This window comes from Azolla caroliniana, unplaced genomic scaffold (assembly GCF_043228905.1).
Source record: "Azolla caroliniana isolate FFs.n. ecotype wild unplaced genomic scaffold, voAzoCaro1.0.p SCAF_6, whole genome shotgun sequence".
NCBI lineage: Eukaryota > Viridiplantae > Streptophyta > Polypodiopsida > Salviniales > Salviniaceae > Azolla > Azolla caroliniana.
Window position 1 is genome coordinate 6,005,924 of NW_028230441.1, and position 24,718 is coordinate 6,030,641.

A 24,718-nucleotide genomic window follows, 5' to 3' on the forward strand; every position below is an offset into this window, starting at 1 on the left:
ATGCATCAATAATATTTGGGTATGAAGTGTTACATAGAATCCATTGATTCAACAAGGTTTGAGAAGAACGACCGAGGGGATACATGGGAGCTGCTAAATCATCAGATATATATATATATATATATATATATATATATATATTGCATTCCATGTGCATAATGAATGCATAAATGTATAGTGTACGATATATAAATGTCATTATTTGGTCGGATTGGCCAATACTTCACCTGTAGTCTGTGGTATGGATGCATTTACATAATCGATTTTGACAGGCATGCAATAAAAGCCAAATTATAGCGAAACAGAGCCATGTAGAATAATAGTTAGTATATATTAGAAGAAGCACTAAGAGCATACAACAAGAGGATTTACCTAAAAGCGTAGTTCAGCTTTAATTACTAGTAGTACAAGCGCTGTGAAGCAACTTGAGTGTGAGTGGGGGTGAGTGATCATACATTCATTAAGATTCTAACTAATTGAAGGTCTCAGTTACTACCGATCTAATTAATTTGTAAGTTTTAAAAGATAGAAGCTAGACTAATTCATGGCAATTACATGGATGCTAAGGCTCTAAGGGCCAATTGCATTTTCCACTTCTTCTAATTTAGCAGAGTACATGCTAGGCACAACATGGAGATGGATTTGAATTACAACTAAAAAGGTGTATTACACAACAAGGGGATCATAATTTAGAAGAAGCCAATGGAGCATTTGTTGCAGAGGAATCGTAGGGGTATCGCGTCGGAATCGGCGATCCCCCCGCACCTCGTGTGTTGCCAGACCTCACACACATCACATGCTATCATCCGCTCCCCGTCATCATCCTGCGCGCCACACGGGCAGTCCACAACCCAGCTATCACTACCGCCTTCGAACCGAAACTCGTTCATCATCATCACAACATGCTTCTTGACGCGAACCATATCCAAGGCATTAGGGATGGCACCATTGGTACCACTCGAGGTGGTACAGCTCTCTAGGATCTCATGTTCTAGGCTCGAGGTGCCTCGGATGACAATGTGAGAGCCCGATTCGATGTTCCCGAACAGGAGGTCGTCATCGTCGACACCCGGTAGAGAAGGGATGGACTCGATCTTGAAGCCACGCATTGCAAAGTAGGTGTCTCGGAATGCCCACTCCGCCTCCCTCTTCAGCTCTCCGACGGTCGCGTGGGGAGGGAGAACCACCAATTCCGGGGGCGGGTTCGGACGTCTCCTCTTCGTCTTCATTACGGTCCTACTACCCATACCCATACCGTTAACGCTAATGTCATGATCACCATCGATATGATTAGGTTTGTAATCTCTGCTATTTATCATTCCTGCACTGCCACTACTTGTAGTAGTCACTCCATTCATATTACCAATCCCAATATTGTTGGTGATTACTCTTTGGTTAGTAGTATTCATGCTAGACTTGCTCATATTTGATCCACTCATATTGCTTCCACGATGATGATGATGATGATGATCATCATCATCATCCACATTCTCCTTGCTCATTCTATCATTGACGCTATTATTGGTTCCGTTTATATTTAGAACCTCATCAATCTCATTACCATCGCCCAGCAGTACCTCTAAAACCTCATCAAATAACCCTGCTTCACCATCGCCACCATCACCATCACCATCACCATCACAAGTCCCCATAATTTCTGCTCGATCAGCAGTCGAAGATCCATTGATCTGAATCAAACCCATCAAATCGGCCGGATCCATCGGATCGCAAACCTCTTCCAATTCCGCATACTCAGCTAACTCCGCGTCTTCTCTCAATTCCACAGTGCACATAACTCTCAGCATTTCATCATCATCATCCATACCCCAATCTAGTGTACTGTTACTGTAACTACATTTCCTTGAAACTTCACCCCTGTAATCCTTCATCATCTGTTTAGTGTCTAGGATAATCCTTGAAGCTGTGGGTATGGCTTTGAGAGCATGAGAGACCTTGGTGGATCTTTTAGCAGGTTTATAGCTTTCCAATACATGCCTGTACAGATAACATATATCCTTCTGCACATCCGTTCTTCCGATTTGATACTCCAAGCTTAATAATTCTGTACTCATGTCTGGCGATCCTTTCGAAGTCCCGTTCTTCTGATGATCTTTCACTTCAGAGAAGTCACAGTTCGTCGACGTGTTGGAACTATTCGACAGTAATATCCCACCTGTACTATCGGAGCTTCTAGCCATGGTAGAGCTTAAGTTAGTGTCTTCGAGGCTGTATTCAAGCACTTTGGTGAGAGGATTCACTGCTCTGCGGACTGTATAATTCCCCACAGTTCGATTTCCCAACGATTTGAGAACAAAATCGAGAAGACCTGTGTCGCCAATATAAACCCTTGCAGCGTCTCGGACGTCTTGTCTTGGCATCCATTTCTTCTCACAATTCTTCAAAGCTTCAACGATCACCTGCGTTGCGAGCTCTAATCGCTTCGTAGACCATCTACAGCTAGGCATGTTAATGTTATCCAGATATCCTGTAGATGAATTCGAACTGGAAGAATTCGAAGAAGAAGAATTGGAAGAATTCCAAGAAGAAGAAGAATTTAAAGAAGAAGACGAATTCAACGAAGAAGAGGAAGAGGCAGACCCAGTAACGTTGTTTTCTTTGCCAGCTCCGTTATTGAATCTACCTGTGGTACTGTTATTACTTCTGCGAAGTTGTTGATCTGCAGCATGCCTTGGTTGCAGACGATGGTCTGATTGAGGTCGATTGCCATTAAAGCTGCACTCAAGCTTGGGTAATTTGGCTTTGGTTTCGATCATAAAACGGATGAGGTCACCGACAGTCTGCAACGAAGAAGAAGAAGAAGAAGGAGGAGGTGGAGACGAAGAAGACGTGGAAGTGATGAGAGCGAGGCGCTGGTAACGAGAGACGATAGTGGCTATGGTGTCTTGATCCGAACCCAAGCCATGGAAGTGCTGAAGCATGACGCTGAGAGGCATGCCTCGGATCGCTTCGATGGCCTTCCCATATACCTGCTCCGTGATCCCGAAGCTACCATGGCCGAACCTGTATCCCCACCTGCCAAACCACGACTGCCCATAAGCCACACAATGCAGCAGCCGAAGCTCCAACTCTTTCTTCTTCGTCACGTCCTCCACGCTCACCTTCCTGCCATCCAACGATTCAATTCAATTCCATTCTATTCCATTCAATTGCAAATCCAAGCCAGTTCAATCAGTTTTTAACCATACTTTTTTAATCCACTCCATTAATATCCCTTCCAATCCAACTCCAGCTTATTTTTTAAATCCATCCCTTTCAACTCCGATTCTCTTTATATTCTATCAAATCATTTCTGATCCATCCAACCATTATCTAGCGAAATGCAATATTTGTTGGGTAATACTGATGTTACAGTGTTGTCGATACAGGACGCCCCCCCCCCTCAACAAACGAGTACTTGTTTGGTAATATGAAAAAGGGTCCTGTCCTTATTTTAGCGGAAGGCTTTGATTCGGCTCCTCTGGACATTATTCAGATATTCATAACCGCTAAATTATATGATCAGGAAACCGTTTCAGATTAGTGTCACCGATGAAACTATTATTCAAGATTATCTTTTTATGGATAATTATTTCACAGGATTAAAGGGCCCATTCTTAAGTACTCCAGAACGTCATTAGATATATTTCCTGCAACTGGCAGATGCAAATTACAGTCCTCAAGAAAATAATGTATGTCTGAGTTATCTATCATAAGGTATAAATGATTAAATAATCCAGCAGTACGCAGTTCGCTAGCCCATTCTGTCGTAAGGTCTGTAAGATTTTAGTTTATTAACTAATTAGCACAGTAATTACAGATACATAAATACACGTCTGACTGTACCTTGCACGAAGCATGGCGCATATACGATCCCACAGGTCCACAATTTCTCTTCCTGATACGTATTCTGATCCATTCTCCCGCCCATTTACACAGAGAAGATGGCCGAAGCCATTGCAATGGAGAACTCCATGGAGAAGATGAGTCTTGAGGTCGAGTATGCTCTCCGATACAGCTTCCACTGTGCACGATGAACAGCAAGAAGCAGAAGGATGGACGGGTTCATGGCAGATTGGGCAAACCCTGCCACTGACCTCTGATGCAGATATGGATCCCAGAGGTCTGTCTCCTATCTGTGGCGACGGTATGATGAAATGATATCGCCGATTTGATATCAGATGGTGGCTCCACCCTGCAGGTTTCACATGGAATTACGTACAAATTACAAACCGTTGCTTTGGCATGACAGGAAGATCAAAACGATAATGAGTCTAAAAAGACTCTTTAGGGTTTTGCATTAGTGATCCATCGATGACTTCATTTAGAACAAAACTACAATCTTGACAACTTTCAGGGATTCAAACACTCACTGTAGCTGAATTCAGAATCAGCTATGGAAGGCTGATGACACAGAGAGAGAAAGAGACGGTTAATTGAATCTTACCAATGCAACGGCAGTGGTCGCAGTGTGGATGAAGAGAATTCTGAATGTCTTCCTCCACGACGAATAGCGGGATATGAACGTCAGGAGCAGAATTCCTGTGTTTCTTCTCTTGCGAATTGGTCTGCAGAAGGACACGCCAGGCGGGTCGACCTTCCACGTCCATGGCTTCCCTCTCCGCCACATCGCTGAGAAAACCTCGTATATTCTCACGGAAGGGGCCATCGCTGTTCCCACTGATATGGCATGATCCAATCTCTCCGAAGGTATGGAAACTGAAGAATCGCTCGTGGCTACTGCGTCGACGCTTGCGAGAAGAAGGAACACTTATGATGGTCTCCATCAATGGAATAAGTTCAGACGGAATGCTGCAGAGATGGGGGGGTCCTGGCAATGGAGATAGCGATCCTACAGAGTGGCTATGGAGATAAGATATTGCAGAGATTTGAGAGAGAGAGAGAGAGAGAGAGAGAGAGAGAGAGAGAGAGAGAGAGAGAGAGAGAGGGGGAGTTCGGCTATGGCGGAACCTCAGCTGCCGTGCCTCGCTCCTCAGACGAAGAGGAAGAAGATACAAAATACATAAATATATTTATATATATAGAAAATGAATTAAATTTTTAAGAAAAACATTTCTATTTTTAAAAACTCCTTTTTGCATGAATTTGTTTTCTCTTTAAAATTATTTTTCGAAAAAAAGTGGTTTTTATTTAAGAGTAGTAGTATGATTATTATTATTATTCTTCTTCTTCTTCTTGTTTATTAACTGGTTTTATGTGTTTTGTTTTGTTTTAAAAAGAGCTGGGATTTTAAACATTCGAAAATGAAAATGAAAATAAAACAAATAATTAAGCGATTCGGATTAAAATTAAAAGAGAAGAAAGAGAAAAGGATATGAAGTTGGTGATTAATTATTATCCTCTCCTGCCTCCTCTCGTTTATTTATTTATTACTATGGTAATGGTGGGTCATTAATATTTTAATTTTAATTTTAATTAATTAATATTAATAATAATGTTATTGTTACCAAGCATCAGAGCGGCGAAGATGGGCCGGTCTTGTTTTTTAAGCGCGAAATTGATAAAAACAAAAACAAAAACAAAATTCATATTTTTTTAATAATAATATAGGCTCCACAAACTGCCTCGTTATTTATCGTTATAATATGTAATGGAATGGCTTGCAGGCATGCATGCATACATACATATGCACATACATAAAGCATCCACACTCCTGATTATGTCTATCAGATCCATTATCCTCCAAGCCATACACATACATGATGCTTTCACATACATATGTATAGGCATTCATACACATACATGATGCTTTCACATATATATAGGCATTCATACACATACATCATACATGATGTCTTTACATATGTATAGGCATCCATCCACTCTTTTGGATGTGTGCTTAAATGTCCGTATGTATCCATGAAAAAGATCCATGCCTCCATGTATGACCCTAGGGCTTTCATGTATGGATGTCGTGCATACACACATACGTAACATCCAACGTATGGAATGAATAGCCATCATCATTATCATCATCCTATGATGTGCTCGAAGCTTGACACGTGGCATGCAAAAACGGTTTTAGTTGTGAACTAACCTCGGCCGTCAACTGCTTCCCCTACTCGACGCTCTCTACCCTCTCTCTCTACTCTCTCACTACACTCCCTCACTCTCGTTCATCTGCCCTTTGTATTTTTTTCCTCACTCGCTCTTTCACACACATACTCTCTCTCTCTCTCTCTCTCTCTCTCTCCCCCCCCCCCCCCCCCCCCCCAGATTATTCTCTAGAAAACTGAACATAAACGTAACTTCTATAGGTTGTGTGCGTGTAGAGACTCCTCATCTCACCAATCCGTTTCACACACACACACACATGAGCACCACTCATGAAGGGGGGTGGGGAGCTTGAACATTGGGTGTGAGGTTTTTCTGATTGGGTTACCAATGTCTCATGGTTGTTCATTCGCTTCTTCATAGTCCAATTGTGTCTTGTTGTATGTTCCCGTGGGATTGCTCACTTCATGCAATAAATGCTTATGTGGTTTCGTGCACACACACGATTGTTGATCAAGCAGAAATTTACCATCAAAATAATTGTATCCATGCATTTTGAGATTAGTCCAGCTTCGTGACCGTGTATTTTGGTGTAAAGGAATCAAGAAGCCAATAGAATGTTCTTTAACATGATTACATATAACTAGTTGCCTTAGGCCAAAAGCAAATGAGAGACAACCACAATATTTCACATTCATGTACTAAATTCCATTCCCAAAAGGCAAGGAAACAACCATAAAGTTTTCTTTTAATTCCCCTAATGTTATGCCACATGTGCGCGTGTATATTGTAGTCCGCCATACATGTTATAGCACATTCCCTTGTCCATGATCAACATCGTTTTTTCCATACAAGTTACCTCACATTTTCAACAATGTATGACTAGTTGCAGCGTGGAGGCACCAGCAAGGGTTGTGAATATTTGTTTGGATAATATTTGTAAATCTTACAATCATACATACTCTATTCCACACTCTCCGCCTTCAAACAAATTTAAAATGATTTGGCAACATCATTAAAAAATAAATCTCCGCCAAATTCCAAAATATGGCCACAAAATTAAGCAAGGTGGATAGATATGGCCAAATATGATTGAACCCACAAGATATATTGATTGTATCCACAAGGTATATGCCAAGGTAATTGAAGAAAGTCACGGTGATGTGGTTGGAAGGTTAGTAACAAATTGATTAGGGGGTGACATGCATTATGCATAAACTTAACTTATTACAAGGTTTACATCTTAAAAAAGGCAACGAAGCAAGCTTCTCTATCCATGAATGAGCTAAAAGCTACTGTATGTGTTTGCATGTTAAATGGACATGCATAGAGTTGCAAGTCGGTGTCAACATAGTACATTCTTTTCGTTTAGCATGTCACATCCATCACATTTGGCAATAACTTCATCAAGTTGGTCTTAAACATGGTTACAATTGGGGGGGGACGGGGGTGCACTCCCCATGGAGCTATAAAGACCAAGTTGGTGCTAGTATGTAAGATGGACATGCACAAAGTTGCACTTCAACATCATGGTAGTACCATTTTTTTCATTTACCAAGTCACATTGATCGCATTTGGCAATAAGCTCATCAAATTGATGCAATAAAGCCTCAGGTTATCCCTCAAGTTAATTGCGGAGTAACAATAAAGTTCTAGAATTGGGAGTAATAAAACAATGGTATTGCACTACTATAGCTTTATTGTCGCTCCAAAATTAACTTGAGGGATAACGTAAGGGTTTTAGCTTCTAGCTTCCCAAGAGCACGCAACTCATAGGTATACCGTATGATTCGTTGCCCTTCAAAAACAATAGTCTAAAGATTAAGATCAATATAATGTAGAAAACATACAATATTAACAAATTAAATTTCAACAAGAATATACTATCGGAATTCTGAAGCAATCCCCTCTATATGTGGTGACATTACAATGCTTTAGGGGAGTTGCTCCAAGAAACTATCCCACTCCTTTTTCTTCAAAATTATAAGCATGCATTTTCTTCCCGTATTTGCTCATGACATAACCTTATTTTCCAATTCAAAATAATTTGAAATGCAAGGTATGTTTATGAGTAACACATTAGTTAGCTACTAGTAAAAGACACTCTATGTACTAAAGTATGATTAAAATCCTATGACCAAACATGTAAACAATTGTCAACGTCAAAGCAACACTTACATGTACTTACATCCGGAATTAATCCACCAAGTAGAGAATGCAACAAGCATAATATCTTTTTTTACATTCTCATGATCGGCTCTACTCAATTTCTTCTACCATGACTATAAAATTCAATAGGTGGTGTATTCCATTGTACGTTGTTGGTTGGTTGAGTTTCACCAAACCTTCAATCAAGTGGTAGTAGTTCGGAAATTTACTCAATACAATTGTAACCAACACTAGACAAAAGTTTCTTCCTCACGATTAGTGCACATTTCGAAAACCAAGGAAAAATGTTTTCATTTATAATATAACTCACTGTGGCTTAACAATAGCTTAGAAGGCAGTTCAAATAATGTCTTTGCTCTTTGAGAAAATTCATGAATAGCTTAGAAAGCCTTGTTTTCCTACCTCTACCGGAGTGAAAATATGGCATTGAACTCAACTCCTACAAATATGGGAAGATTGTTACAATTAGTGTGATCAATTGTTAATTTAATGTGACATTCTTATATTTAACTTTTGTGTTATTGTTGAGCTCAAATCCTTGTTCTCTTACCACTATTGGAGTGAAAATATGGCATTGAACTCAACTCCAATAAAATGGCAAGATTGTTACCAATAGTGTAATCAACTATTGATTTAATATGATGTTCTTATATGTAATGTGCATGTTATTTTGATGTGGACTTCACGAAGCAATTTGGAGGTTTTTGACAAGGATGAGTGATGATGGTGTGGGGGGCGAAGCATAAGCTCATGAGGAGAGGAGAAAATTGACTTAATGTGTTGTTGTATGACAGGAAGTTGGTGGTAATCGACGAGATGGTTGATGTGGAAAGAGGAAGCATATTGGTTGAGTTGACAATATAATGTATTGGATCACCTTCCAATTTGTGATGTATAGGAAGTTGGTAGTAACTAGCGAGATTGTTGATGTGGAAAGAGGAAGCATATTTGTTGAGTTGACAATATAATGTATTAGATCACCTTCAAATCTGCAATAGACAGGCATGGGATACATTGTTATCTACCTTGAAAGTTTCTAGTAGCATTGGGGGTTTTTTTGGATAAAGATTATGTTGTACAGGAGCAAGTTGAAGAAGTATTGAAAGGTTCATAACTATGACATGCGAGGGCTTGTTTCTGAATATAAGTACTTTGGTTGTTGTCTATGGATATGATACCTTGCATTGTGTCTAAGGAATAGCTTACAATTAATGGATTATTTTCTCTATTTTGGATTTGTTTCTTCAACCATTGTCTTTCATAAGACGGGCTTGGGGGAAAAAACTTTGTATGTTGTAGCTGTTATGACCCTTTTTATACAACTAATGGAAGGATATTTGTTTTGGAAAAAATTTGCATGTTATTACCAAGCTCGAATTTACAATGATGTATTCAAATTATTGAATGGTGTTTTGCAATGTGGTAGTTGAAATCTATGAATTTAACCACTAGCGTTCTAGTTTAGCAATTTGGGATTACAACTATCTTGATTATTTTCTTTAATAATGCCCAATTATGTTCATATTCAACACACTTTTACTTGCATCATTTTACCTTGCCAATCACAACAACTAAACTTGAAAAAAAAACTATGAGTTTTGATGTAATTAGCAAAATGTTGCACTCTTACTCTATTAAACAAAGGTGTATAGTCAGCTTTACTACTTAACACATGTTGCCTTTAAAAGAACGTTGTATCAATTAAACCCTTTAGTTCACAATATTATAACCTAACCTTTGATATTATTCCTTCAAACATTAACCAATATCATTGTACCCTTTTTATGTTTTGAATGGTGCTAACGCATTCCTAACACCGCGTAAAAGAGTATGGGTACGGTGAGGAAGGTTGTTTTAAGGTGTGTTTATGCCAAGATATAAGAGGTCATATTCTTAATGAGTTTAAATATTGAAAGGTAAGCAACTCTAAGGGGATATAAAAAGATAAGCATTTAAAGAATCTTATTACAACTACCTTTAAAGTAAAAAGAATTGATACAATCATACATGTCTCCAATTTCTCATGTTCTCATCTATTAAGTCAAAACAATGAATTCTACAATAGGAATTTTGATATCCGAGGACCTAAACTCCTTGTTTTCTCTAGGTACATATGGTTGACTAAGTTGTCACTAGCCACAAGCATAGATATAAGGAAGTTAAGAAGCTCATAACCTTTTTTGAGTTGGATATTCCTCTTTCCCCTACACTAGCTTCGTATCAAGGAAAAGTTGAAGAAAACACATCTCAATATATCAAGTCAATTGCACCAACCACAATTTATTTTTTGCCTTCAACCCACAAATGATGTTCACCGATTTAAGCCATTAATGCCCAATTTAGAGTTAAGCACGAGAGAAAACTAGTCCAAATTCTAGATTTTCACATGGTAAAAACTCAAGTCGAGATGCATTTATGGTCCAATGTGGAAAAGGTGAAACGCCACACAATGTCATCTAGAGCTACAAAATCGCATCATTTCATTGCCAACACAATTTTTGACTAGTTAGAAGTGATGTTGCCAATTGAATCATGATTGGCAGGTCTATGTTGATATGGAACATTTGTGTGGCATTAACTTGCTATTATTTATGTGGGAATGACAAATTTGTTTTTGGCGGTTGTTGGCTAGACTTCCCTTAATGCCAGTTTGTTATTGTTACAATTACATACTTATCATTCTCAAAGTAAAGATCATTTATTGGCATGACAATCTATGTGGTGTCAATTGGTCATCATTTATGTAAGCAGACAATTCCGTTGGCCTTTATGTTTATTCCATCCTCTCCCGAATGTAACCATTCTTGGTCTCTGGATTCACTTGTCGCTCCAAGAAGTGAAAAGCTTTTCTCTTGTCCCTCACATCAATTTTGGGAGTTGTCCCGACTCGGCCCAGATCCTTGGGACCCGTATATTCAATGACCAAGCCTCCGAGGTTGATGATGTCCCTTGTGTCCTTCACATATTTCATGGTTACAATTTCATTAAGATATGCATTGGTCAATGACACTCTAAAAGTTTCCCACTAGTTCATATGGGTGCTAAACAATTAAAGAGCAAATATTTCAATCGTAAACCCAACAATGTAAAATAACCACCAAGAACAAGTTGCATGATGTTACAGATGGGCGTGGTGATGCCCAAGGTGTTGGCGTTTAGGGCATTTAGTTGTTGTACATGAAGATGTTGATGGAGGAGGCAAAATATGGCTATATCGTGCTATCAAGATACAATCCTATACACCTTCAGAATCAGCCCATCTTTTCCCCTTTTCACACTTTTAAAGTACATGTATGTAAATACATATATTTGTTAAGAATATGGAGCCGGCCACAACCGGGTAAGAAGCAGAAATGAGAGAGAACAAGAAAACCCAAAAAATGAAGAATAGAGACACAAGATTTTAACATGGAAAACCCAGAATGGGAAAAAAACCACGAGAGCCCATAGAATCACAGAATCACTATGTAGATGAGTATACAAGAGACTCAATGGCAACAACCTCGAGCTCATCTTTGTCTTATAGACATATACACACAGTGATTACAACACTCTATTCAAACAATGTCATTCATGCATATACAGATGCTCTCTCTCTCTCTCTCTCTCTCTCTCTTTTGGGGTGAAAACACACAATTATATTAATAAATGTGTGTAAAAAACACTACTTACAATGGGTGTGACCATGAAGTATAGTCACCCACTAACTACACTACACTACATGGGTAGTGGAACACGTTGAATTGCCAATAGGCAAGACGAACATTCCACCGAGGAAAGGATTTCCACTTGCTCCAATAAAGAAAATTGTCACATTAGTACTCCCTTCAACTTTCGTAGATATGCTTTCACTCCATGTCTACCATCGAATACAAAAGCATAGCGCATATTCCAATTATGACACAATCCCCAATATCTCAAAAATAGAAAAACAATCTCCATCTCTGACTTTGGGTCCACCTGTGTAAAATTGTGCAAACACCCACTGTCTAGGTGTCATATAACACCGTGGTAAAACTTGTCAAATTTGAGAAATGTAACTCCAAATCTGAGAAGTAATCGGGCATTGTATAAATCGATGAGTACTATCTTCCATTTGAACAGTGCAAAAAAAGCAATTACCCGTTGCTAGTCCACGACGCTTTAGAGCTAATCCCAAAGGCAATCCTCCAATCAAAACTCTCCAAATGAAGACCTTTGCTACAAGTGGCAATTTAGAATGCCAACTACGTTGTAAGATTTGCCACCACCCATGATTAGATTTGTGTAATCTCCATTCTTCTTCAACCTTAGATGATAACCATCCAAGAGACTCAACAGAGCAATGATACAAAAGATTTGTAGTCACTTGTAACAACGATACTCTCTCTCTCTCTCTCTCTCTCTCTCCAAGCAGCTCGCCTCCGGTCGAATTGGCCGAGTCGGCTCCTAGCTAAGCCGGCTCTCATACTTGTCTGGCTCACAATTGGACTGGCCGATTTCCATCCGATTCCTAGCCGGATAGGTTCTCCACCCATCATGAGGGACCTCTTCTACACTACAATATTTGTGACATTGTTGGCACGAAATTAATAGATTTTTTTGGGGGGCATCCATGGTCCATTCACACACAAAGTGTGTCATTAGAAACAATAACATTACAAGAGGAGAGAAAGAGATTATGTAGAACCTAGGAAAGGGTTTTGTGTCCCTAGAATGTCAAAGGGGACACGAACAAAAACATTATTCATAAGTGTAAAAGCCAACAATTTGGCTCTTCCTATCGTCCTGTTCACATTCCCACATTAGGCTAGAGAGATTTCTCTTCTCTCTTGTTGGTTTGTGCGAAGAGCTTTACTCTAAGCATTATAGGAATCTCTTGTAGTTAGAAAAGTTGGCATTAAATTAATAGAAAAGAAAATTGGGTGTCCATGGTCCATTCACACACATAAAGTGTGTTGTTAGAAACAATAACATTACAAGAGGAGAAAGAGAAAGAAAGAAAGAAATATTAACGTCTCTTCCTATTCATAACTGTAAAAACCCAACAATTTGGCTCGTCCTATCTTCTTGTTCACATTCCCACATAAGGCTAGAGAGATTTCTCTTCTCTCTTGCTGGTTGGTGCTAAGAGCTTTACTCTATGCATTATATGAATCTCTTGTAGTTAGAAAAGTAAGTTTAATTAATCTAACGTGGTGTTATTCATCCTTGGGATTTTATCTTCTTTATTTAGGTAAAGTAGTTGTGTTAATTCTATCAAGTGAGTAATTTGTTGCTTTATTGGTCAAGTTATTTCATTAGGGAGCAAGTTAGTGAGTACTTTGGCGATGTAATTAGTCCATTTTTACCATTTTTAGATATGATTGGGACTCATACTTACTCAACTCGTCCTCAATAGAGTAGATGTCATTTTGAATTCCCCAACATGACCTCAATACAAGTAAACTCCATCGCGCAAGAAGTACATTCAAGGCCATAATGCCTTGAGCATAACACGTAATGTAGCGCTATAAACAAGGATTAGAAGAAGTATTGACTAGAAAACGTTATCCGGCCTCACCTCCCCCCATGGTCCCTTTCCAAGCTATTTTTGTTGCAATAATGAATGGTCACCATCCAACCACTCAACAATCTGGAGATGTAGGCTCAACACTTGATATTGAACATGCATGATGGCCACCAAAACAAATACGAATCAAAATGGTGTGGTATCGATGCTTTTCTTGAAGTTCATCGAATCGTACACCAAGAGACATGTTGGAGTGTGCAATCCCACTTTGTCCAATGTTGGAATAGTTTTATTTGTAAACTCTTCTAAGCCATCGCGTATTGCGTGGTGAGGGTCATAATGACTTGGCTAACAAAATGCTTCAATGACCATAATTGTTGACTAACTTGATGGGACACATTATAATGACTTTGCATATAGAAAACGTGCTACTTTATAATGTACTCATATATTTATATATACAGACAAAGATAGTGTTGTATTAATCACAATGGACTAGCAAAGAGAATAGAAATACAAATTTGCACCTATAGAACCATGTTATGTAATAATCAGCACAACCCGAGAATAAAATTTGCACATCTAGAACACACATTTGAACCGTCTCAGGCGATAATGATCCCAAAGTATTGAACAACAAGAACCACTAGAGCGCCCTATGTTTTCAACCTTGGGGGAAATCTCTCCACGAGGTGTTAATGAGACAAAGTTCATCCCCAAAACACGGGAAGACGTATGGCATACCCGTGGAACTCCACATTTGAACTTGTGGACAAAAACAATGGCCGGTGTGACCAATTGAAACGAGGGACTTCTCATCATTCATTCATTCATTCATTCATTTGCATGTTGATCTGTTTGTTTGTCGTCTGATTTATATATATGTATATACATATGTTCTACACACGTATCGTTGACAGTGGAGAAGTGATCAATTGGCTTCTCCTTCCTTTCCTTCCTTCCTTCCGTCTTCTTCGTCGTCGTCTGCAGTGCATGCAACTGCCAGGTACCTCTATCTATTGAGAACTTCTTGGTTTCCTTTTGCTTACTGATGGACTTCGGGTTTTGATCTTATCTGCTGAAATTCCTCGTGCGTTTTGTTTTTAAACATGTTTATAGTGTTTCAAGAATCGTAGCAACATGGCATGGATTCATTATTATGGCTCATTTTTGCGGCTTTTCAAAGTATCTTAGCATGGCGTGAATTTCTTGAGTTTAAATCTTGTTTTTTTGCGTTCCTAAGCACACTTGCCATGAATAGAATTCGTATGTTTAGTCTCTCAAGAATCTTTGCATCATCTTTGGACGCGAATGGAGCATCATCGTGATTTGTAACATTGAAAAGGAATTCTTAAGGTGCTTCTCAAGAATCTTAGCACTGAAATGGAGTCTTATGTTTATTCCTTCCTGATTATCATTATGTTTATCCAAACATGAAATCATTATCTCATAATGAAGTGGAATTCTTAGAGTATAATATTTTTGGCCTTTTTTATATGTAATTTTTGCTGTTTTTCATAGGCTCGTCTTGTTATGTTTGACTGTTGCATTTTTTGTTCAATCATCCTATGAATCCGAGTTCTTATGTTGGAGCGTTGCTGTTTTTTGTTCAAGCATATTTTCATGCAAGTGGACTTTTCAAACTCGGTTTTTGCAAAACAATTTTTAGAATTAAGTTTACCAGCATCTTAGCATGAAGTTAAATGTTTTCAAAGCATCTTAGTATGAAATGAAATTCCAAGAGTCAAATCTTTGATTTTTTTGGGCATCATAGCATGGCATAGAATACTTGAAAATTAATTTTAGCTAATATTAGACATCATAGCTTGAGATGAAGTTCATGTGTTTTAAAATCTTTTTGCATGAATTTCAATTCTCACGGTTAATCTTTTCCTCCATCCCATCTTAACATGCAATGGAATTCTTGAAGACAAATATACTTTTGCTGCTTTTTAAGTATCTTAACATGAATTTGAATTTTCATGTTTGATTTTTTTCTGCTTTTGATATAATCTTAGCACGAGTTTGATTATGTAGTGTTAATATTTACAGCTAAACTGGCATCTTGCCATGAATTTGCGTAATGCAATTCAAATTAACTGTTTGTCAGCATCTTATTATTTATGAAGTACAGTTCAATTTTGTTTAATATTGTCAAATCATCGTATTATAAAAATGGAGATCCTAGGGGTTAACATCTGCAGTTTTTCAGCATCTTAGCATGAAATAGAGGTCTTAGGGTTTAACTTCTGTTGCTTTTTAAGCATCTTACTCTTGCTATTTGCTTCTTTTCAAGCATCGAGCATTCTTAGGATTAATCTTTGCTTCTTTTTTTGTTCTCACAGTTTATTGTTTACTGCCTTTCACATCTTAGGCTTTCCAGAATTTGAGCATGTAATGAGCTCTTATTGCCTTCGTAGATTCTTAAAATTAATCCTATCCTTTCTCTGCATGTAAATCTGTCATCGAATAGTATTCTTAGGACTAATCATTTTTGCTTTTCAGCATGTAATGAATGGAGACTAATCTGTATCTACTACACAGGTTTCTGGCTTTCCTTTTCCATTTCGAAAATAATGAGTTACTGTTTAAATAATTGGAAAACAATTCCATTTTTGTTTGGGACTTTCATGAATGAAATGAATTGAAGCATTATATTAATGTCTTCAAGTGGCCAAAGTGACCTGTAAAACCAAAAGGTAGATCCATATGATTCATCATTCTTGTAAAATGAAGCAAAATGTGTTTCTTCATTTTTAGGAGTCATAGTCTTCCCACACAAAATGCATATGATATTGAAGTCCTGGGTATGTTGACCTTTGATAGAACTCTGATTTTTTCATTTACGCTTGTTGAAGTGTATGAATGTTTTCTGCATTTGAAATGGAATTCTTGAGTTGGCCTTTGATTAAAATACGAAAGCATTAATTGAGGTGTAGGAATGTTTTCTGCATTTGGAAAGGAATGCTTAGGGTTGGCCTTAGATTAAAATACGGAAGCATTAAAATCCTCGCTGCCTTTTTAGCATTTGGTGTTTTAAACATACTTCTTTCTCTTTTTAGCATGTGGCGTACATGTTTGTTCATCAAGTCTTTCCATTATTCTGAAACTTCAAGGACATTCCTGGGATTTGTAATCTATCTGGATTACGCATAAAGTTTGCCTTAGGAAAGCTATATGATCATAAGTAGAGGCTTGAAGAACTTACTAAATCAAGATCTTAGGAAAGCTATACAATCATAAGGAAAGGCCTGAAGAACTCACTAAATCAAGAAATTTTTAACTAAATGCCCCTTGATAGTTTTTTTAATCAATGTTATATCCAAATATCTAAATGAATCTCACCCATCTCTTGCATGCAATGAAAGCTTTGAAACTAGAGCCATCCCATTTAGTCCTAGCTAAGAGTTGCAAATCATAGAAAATCATGAACAAATTCAGGGGTGGATAACAAATACCCTATGGATGATCAGATTTAGCCATAAAAGATGCACCTATGTAGCATAGAACTGTTCACTGTTCACTTTGTAGAACCGATTGAACATCAAATTAGGAAATTTTATTTCATGAACAGATCAAATCTCTCAAATCTCATAAAAGAAAGTAAGAAAGAGAGGGAGAGAGAAAGAAAGTAACAGAATTAAGAACATCAACTCGCAAACAACCACACATACAACACATAACATGCACAGACATTGCAATTGGAGAGACCAATTCCGAATTTTGGTTCTTTTTTTCCCTCATTCTCTGTGCATTTCCAGGAGACCCCACCACCATCATGTAACAAATTCTTTTCATTTTATTTTTTTCAGAAACTCCTTCCTGTTATTGCTTTTGTGACTGTTTGGAACATAATTTTTATTTTGTTTGATGTAATTTCATCACGAACAATGTAATTTTTTTTATCTGGATTTTGACCTCTATAAATAAAACGCACTTAATAGAATGGCGTACTTAAGAGGGCAGGCACTTAACCGAATGGTTACTGATATGTGCAGGGGTATGTGTATACGCACCATACATGTACGACACATTAATCTGCAAAAAAAACGGTCTAATGATAAATAGATAACAAAACAAGACAGACCACTTCAAAGATGGGAGAAAATAATAACTCTGTAAGTTAATCTCAGACATCGCTTCGTGCAAAGACAAACTTTTCCATTAAGACCTTGTTTCCTTTGGATCAACTAACATCTTCTGATATTGCTATAAGGTCTTACATCTGCTTTAACAATAACATCTAACCAAACGAGCATTACTCGATGAATAAGAAATGAATCCTTCCGAAAAACTTCGTGTTTTGGAGAGCTCAATTGTTGCTAGGAGTGATTCTAGCTATACAAAGTGTTCCATCAAAATTTTCCAAGTCATATCATTCATTGTATTGTTGCTAAGAAACAGGTTCTCATTTTGTAAATACTTGAATGATCGCTGCTTTTTGACTCTCCGTCAATGTTTCCGGGAAAGCCACTTCAAATGTGACAAAAAGATCACCTCTTTTGGTGCTCTCAAAGGCAGGCATCCCTTCTCCTTTATATCGTCTCACTGCTTTAGGTTTAGTTACACCCTGCAATACAATTGTCATGAGAAGGTTTAGTTACACCCTCTGTCATGAGAAACTAAAATGATAAGAAAACATGAGAACGCAACCTGTTACTGGGAATAGCCATAAAGGGCCCATTACTATAGGTTCATGTATGACATGTGTAAGGTATGAGTGAAATTCTCGATATTTCAGCTGACATAAAGGATGACATGCAGCAAGATGTGTATAAAAATAGAAGTTGTCATTACTATGTAAACTGGGCACCTAAGTCTTGGAGAAGTCTCATAGAATGCATAAAGAATAAATGGTAAAAATTGGTATCCTTGTACGGAATTATGGGTTCTGAATTTCTTTTCTAATGTATGACAATGGAATACCCTTTATAAGACTAAATTGATATGATCTAACAACGGAAATGCAAGTGGGGTGATGAAAGAAGCAAGAAAAATCAGGCTTTCCAGAAGAATATTACTTCTCAAGCTTTTCACCCAAAAACTAGATGCAGTACAATGAAAAGCATGTTTCATAGAAAATAAAACTTTAAACCAAAACATGGACTAGGAGTGCGCTATCTAATTCAAAAATAGGAAGCAGTTACTCAAGAAACTCATGAAATTAGACCTCAAACTTTTACAGGATTATCCCTAATCTCATACCCCATTAATTCACATCTCCAAGCATTCCAAGCCTTAACTGTAAAGATCCCATCTTGCCTCACCACATTCTCACTCAAAACACTAAGAATACATTCCTTACCTTTGTACCAACACTAACTTTGTGGCCATCCAAATGAGGAATATCCTTCTCAAAACCCACCAAGGCATCTAACTGCAAAGAAACAAAATCCAGTAAATTCCTTATGTTTTTAAGACATTGTTTTCAGAAATACAAAAACAATATGTTTGTCACACCAGAGTAATAGTGATGGTTGTGTGAAGATTGTTGCCATCTCTCTGGAAACGGTCATGCTTCCGAGTGAAGATTTTAAACTGAAAAGCATATATGGACAGATTAAAAAAAGAGGTTGCTTTCTGAATATTTTAACTTACAAATATGTATCTGTCTGTGTAATTACAATCAACAAAATTAGGCAAGAGTCTGCATGTACCTTCAAATCACCAGGATCCCCATCAACTACAGGTTCACCATCTTCATAAAACACCACCTCCTAAATAAGGATCAATAATGCAAATTTCAATCCTAGAGCAATTAGAGCATGATAAAACATAAACGAGCTAGTATCCTAAGTTAAGAGCCAAAATGAGAAGAGATGCGAGATAGATGATCTTACATGCCCATCTGGCATTCCCTTTTCGATATCTAATGTGATATAGTAGCCCTCACGCTCAAACTTCACATTGGCACACTTCTCACAAACCTGAGATGCAAAGTATAATGGTTCAAAAAAACTCCAAGGTCATTCTCACTTCTAAAAGCACAAGACATGTTAAAGTACCTGCTGAGTAAACTGCTGAAACATTCCAGGGCCAATCTGCTTGTGGAAAACTTCATTCCTACAATTGCAGTCTCGTTTACCTGGTGCTGGCTTTAATACGTTCTTCTCTCTCCAAATCTATCCAGATATAATCTTTGAGAATCAAGATCATGGCAGAAAATGATCAAAGAAGTTACGATATTCAGCCAAAAAGAGAGATTCACCTTCATTGTGTTTCCAACATAGAGATCCTCCAAGCTTGCAGATATTTCAACCACAACATCATCTCCTTTGGGAGTCTTATCTTCCTCTTCTTCTCCTCCAAAACCACCACCAAAGAACCTACAAAGTACATAGGCATTTGTATCAGATGTGCACAGGAAAGCGTCAAACTGGTTTGGAAGAACAGTATATGGGTTTAGGGTTTAGGGACTCTTGACATATATATTTTCCCTGAGATTTATAGGATAACATGATCAAGACAAATGAGGAAATAGAAATCAGTTGCTCAATAATCACATCAGTATGCTGGGCTCTTCTATGGATAATATTCTGAGTGGAATCACACTGAATATCAACTCAATGGCTGAAAAACACAGCAAGCTGATTATGGAACAAGCCAGTTTCCGACACAAACACAGCACAGGTAAAAGTAAATTATGCTGGCGTTTAGGAGATTTCATTGAGACTTTTAACCCAATTCCAAGGGCAAAGTTATTAACAATTATGAAAAAACTTGTAGCGACAAGCATGAGCGCAATGGTGGCACTTGCACCAACATGCAAGATGCACATTAAAGACAGATGAATGTTTTCTAGAGAATTTATGAGCACCATGGGATAGAAACAAGGATAACCTTTCTCACCTACTCTATTTGGTCACTAACTAGAAGTGTTAAATCACAAAAGCAGTGGTAGCTCACTAATACTAAGAAGTAAGATGCATGTTGAGGACAAACTTTTCTTAAGATTTCATGAGCAACACGAGATTTAACCAAGCCTGCCCTCTATCATCTCCTCTATTTGGTTGATGTATTCACTAACTAGAAGGGTTAATCAAAGAGGAGTTAGAAAAGCACAAGGAAAAGTGAGTCCTTGAGTCAATTTATGTTAGCAAATTTATATAAAGCTAGATTGCAAAAGCATACAGTACATACTTCCTCTGAACCAGCAATCAGTGTTGTAAGGCCAAAATCATGGTGGTTACCATGATCAAATCTAAAAATCAGCAGCCAGTAGTGTACTATAAGAGGAGGCAGTTGAAGTGGTTCACAGTTTCAAATACCTTGGAATAGACATACATATGCATTAAAAAGAGCAGGTGTCCATGACAATCATAACTGACACAGCCAAATACTATGGATTTGACAACATGCTACTTTATCTTAGCTGTGACATGGAACTGAGCTTTAGGGAGGTCTTATCTCAGAAAGCACATGGAATGAAATAGAGTAAAAACGAAACAAATTTCCATGCTGCCAACAAGAGTTAAGAGCAAAACAAGGCACTACATATGACATCTGGAAACTGGGGTAAGGCCAACAGAGTTGTGTCCTTCATTTACAACTGTACATCAGAAGTAAGGGCAATGCCACAAAATGATCTCTCTAAGGCTGCATGGCAAATTGGGCGCTGCCACATAGCTAATTTTTTTCATCCAGCTGGATCTAAAAATTCCAGATATGCTTGAAAGATGGTATGTTAAGGAATATTTAGATCAGTGTTATGGTATGTTATACTCGCCTATTAGATACCCTTCTCATAAAATGAAGACCTCCCCAACATAGATCTAAGTTTCAGTACTATTACAGCATACCATAACACTGTCTGCGCTCATTCACAAATTGAAAATAGAAATTAGGATAGGGCTGAACATTAAGCAGAAAAAGAGGAAATGTAACCTATGCTGCTTAATTGTCCCACAAACATAAAACATGTGACTTTCAAAAGCTTTGAATATGAGAACATTAGGCTTAGGTTTCATGAATTAATAACAGGTTGTACTGGTTTTCAAGAACTCCTGATAAGGAGGGAAATAATGCTCTCTTTGCTTGTATATTCGATCAAAGCACCAAACTCATGGAAGCACACCCATTTGGCAACTAGCTTATTTTTTAATTCTGAGTTTACAACTTCCATTTGCTCTGGCATTTAAGATCCTCCCACCTACATCGCTGCAGAGAATGTTCTGTAGCATTTTCTGGTACCATGGGCCATGTTAGCCCTGTGGATATATTAATAAATCATTATCACAGTCTTTCTCACCCGTATGGAGATATTTTCATTTGCAAATTGAGAGAAAACATCAAAACGAAATCATAAACCATAATCTGACCAGTCTGCGGCTCAAGAAAATAACACTTACAGTTAAGATCCATTAAAACATTTATCACTTTACAGCACAGCATTGACATAGCACATAGAAGGAAATTTTTTTGGTGCAATTTTAAAAGTCAACAGCTTTAACCATATGAACTAATTCTGCAATGCCATATTTTATGTAACACAAATTTGCAATATAATGTGCTTTTCCAGATGATCATATCAGAGAGTCTAAGCACACAAAAACTTACTGCCTAAATATATCTTGAGCAAAGCCTCCACCACCACCTCCTCCCTTGCCTGCATTTTGCTTCAATCCTTCCTCACCATACTGATCATAGATATTTCTCTTCTCTTTGTCAATGAGAACCTCATAGGCTGCATGAGAATAAGTTTAAAACGAATAAAAGCACATGAGTATATTTCTGTTCTCCAGGATGCATAATAATAAGTTAAAACAAAGAAAATCGTCATAGTTCTCCACGGAAATCTAGAGATGATTAAAAAGGGTAAAGAAAAGGAGACGTCTATATCAAATGATAGCAGTGTGTAAAATGTATGTAATGTGGCAAAAAATGTGTATTTCTTTGATTACCATTATTTATCTCTGCGAATTTCTTAGTTGCCTCTTCGTTGTCGGGATTCTTATCAGGATGAAACTTAAGGGCCAGTTTTCTGAATGCCTTCTTGATCTGATCTTCTGATGCAGTTTTTGGCACTTGCAATATATCATAATAGCTTTTGCTGCATAACATGGTGAATTACTTTGCAAAATCAGACATTTTTACCTGAACAAAAATATTCTTCATAGTGATTATGGTAAAGGCAAATACCTGGAAACGACGTCATGTAAACAAGACGCTAAGAAGATAATAGAAACTAGTAGTGCTTTGCAAGAAACCATGGTATAACGTCTTGAAACACAAATCTAGAATCAGAGAAGAATGTAACAAGATCTGAGGAAGCTGGAAAATTTCCAAGCAATTGATCTGACGAAACTTCTGGAAATATGGGAAAAAAATCTGATTATTACAGAGGTGGAAAAATGTGCCTCTTGAGAGAATAATAGATCTATTTCCTTTCACTCCTTTGCGATGAGATTTGTTGAGCATAAACGGGCGAAGAAATGGCAAACGATCTGAAGTAACTCGGGATTCTGCACGGAATCTCCACCCGTTTTGTATTCTTTGAATCTTCAGCAAATGCGTGTGGAGAGATAATAAACCTGAGAGTATTTCCAGACAAGAAACAGATCTATATTGCGCCTGCACACTCTCTCTTTCTCAATCTGTGGGAATGGGAACCTGGAGGAGAAGAAGAAGAAACGGAAGCAAAACGATGGAGAGGAAGAAGAAGGAGAAACCCTAGCGGATCAAGAATCGCGTTTTAGCAGGTGTCCATCGTTCCTTCTGTTAAGAAGAGAGAAGAATGCGTGTGTGTGCGTGTGTTTATTATGCTTCCTTTCACGAAGGGAATACAAATTGGAAGGAAGCGAAAGGAAAAAGCAAAGAAAGGAAGAGAACAGAAAGTAGAAGAAGAAGAAGAAGAAGAAGAAGAAAGACTTCGTATATTTTTGCAAGCATTTATTTTAATTTTTTTCGTGTTTTGGGTTTCTTACAGCCAATGAAATGTTCCCAGTTTTTCGCCTGACCAATCATATTCCAGGAAACACCAAAGCCCTCTCTCTCTCTCTCTCTCTCTCTCTATATATATATATATATATGTGTGTGTGTGTGTGTGTGTATGTATGTATGTATCATTATGTGTGTACGTCACTTTGCTCTTATTAGAGAAGAAACCATTGACACAAAGAGCAAATAATAAGATTCAAGACTTGAACCCCTGACCTCCACCACAAAGATGGACTAGATAGAATGGCCGATATAATGTTTTGATTGCCTTATGAGAGACATAATAAGTCATTCATTATCTTGGACAAGTGAAGGGGGTGGCGAACCATCTCCTTGGATTATAATGAACGGAAATATGTGGCAACCCATGTATATGATTGTGTGACATTATTCGATTCATTCAAACCGCTTTGCCATAATCAATACTTTTTTATGAAAAATTTTGGAGAAATTCTATATTAGATTTTGATCAATACTTGTGTGTGTTTTTTTGCATGGTTCTCACTGAATGCCCATCTAGTGTTCCCTTGTTCTAAGTTTGGGAAGTCCTAAACCTAGGAAACAAATTAAGTTGATTTTATTGATGATATAATGTTTGTAATCCTCCACGCACTACAAACACCCATATGTAGATACACGTTACCTTCTTCATGAATTTTTCTCTTTGCAAGTATTGGTTTCTATAAAGTTCAATCTAATTATTATTTTAGGACAATAATATTCGTGTTGTTATTAAAGTGAGATAATCATGATATAAGGTATAATGATTTGAATCATTTGCACACATCAACAAATGTTTTCGTTTTTGCCCTCTAAATATGTTTTCTTAATAATAAACTTTGATAGTCTTAATCACGATCATGTGTATGATTGCTTACTACAACAAAAGAGTATTGTAGCATAAATGTTACGCGAGGGTTTATTAATCACCATTATGATGCATCCGTAATGGAGGGATGATGCTAACGTATACATACATACATGCATGCAAACATATATATTGGGTAGTCACTTGAACATAACTGTCTTATATAAAGCATAAGAGCACGTTGTCAATCAAATACTTAGTGATTCGACATGCATGGTATCCTCTATAATGACTCTCTTGAT

At 37.6% G+C, this 24,718-nt stretch overlaps 2 protein-coding genes across 2 annotated transcripts; both read right to left on the bottom strand.

The window, feature by feature from the left end:
• Nucleotides 1-684: 684 nt before the first annotated feature.
• LOC147862821 (PHD finger protein PERSISTENT TAPETAL CELL 1-like) lies at nucleotides 685-4,797 on the bottom strand. The gene is made up of 3 exons (XM_087321149.1): nucleotides 4,445-4,797; nucleotides 3,844-4,192; nucleotides 685-3,123 (listed from the first exon to the last, which is right to left on the bottom strand). Exons 1-3 carry the CDS (start codon nucleotides 4,782-4,784, stop codon nucleotides 690-692), a joined length of 3,123 nt encoding a protein of 1,040 aa, XP_087177275.1. The 5' UTR covers nucleotides 4,785-4,797; the 3' UTR covers nucleotides 685-689.
• Nucleotides 4,798-17,768: 12,971 nt separating this feature from the next.
• On the bottom strand, nucleotides 17,769-23,421 carry ATERDJ3B (DNAJ heat shock family protein). Its single transcript, XM_087321483.1, has 10 exons — nucleotides 22,811-23,421; nucleotides 22,573-22,721; nucleotides 22,229-22,355; nucleotides 19,881-19,998; nucleotides 19,678-19,794; nucleotides 19,513-19,599; nucleotides 19,330-19,389; nucleotides 19,133-19,210; nucleotides 18,978-19,049; nucleotides 17,769-18,242 (listed from the first exon to the last, which is right to left on the bottom strand). The coding sequence occupies exons 1-10, from the start codon at nucleotides 22,879-22,881 to the stop codon at nucleotides 18,081-18,083; spliced, it is 1,041 nt and encodes a 346-aa protein (XP_087177609.1). The 5' UTR covers nucleotides 22,882-23,421; the 3' UTR covers nucleotides 17,769-18,080.
• Nucleotides 23,422-24,718: the final 1,297 nt, after the last annotated feature.

Bases quoted from the DNA above. Each gene is read 5' to 3' on its own strand.
- LOC147862821 (XM_087321149.1), bottom strand. From the start codon at position 4,784: ATGGAGACCATCATAAGTGTTCCTTCTTCTCGCAAGCGTCGACGCAGT. The intron at 4,193-4,444 runs GTAAGATTCAAT...TGAAACCTGCAG, and splicing joins CGACCACTGCCGTTGCATTG to GGTGGAGCCACCATCTGATA. The intron at 3,124-3,843 runs GTACAGTCAGAC...GTTGGATGGCAG, and splicing joins TGCGCCATGCTTCGTGCAAG to GAAGGTGAGCGTGGAGGACG.
- ATERDJ3B (XM_087321483.1), bottom strand. From the start codon at position 22,881: ATGGTTTCTTGCAAAGCACTACTAGTTTCTATTATCTTCTTAGCGTCT. The intron at 19,211-19,329 runs GTACATGCAGAC...TATGCTTTTCAG, and splicing joins GGGATCCTGGTGATTTGAAG to TTTAAAATCTTCACTCGGAA. The intron at 18,243-18,977 runs GTAAGGAATGTA...ATTGTATTGCAG, and splicing joins AAGTTAGTGTTGGTACAAAG to GGTGTAACTAAACCTAAAGC.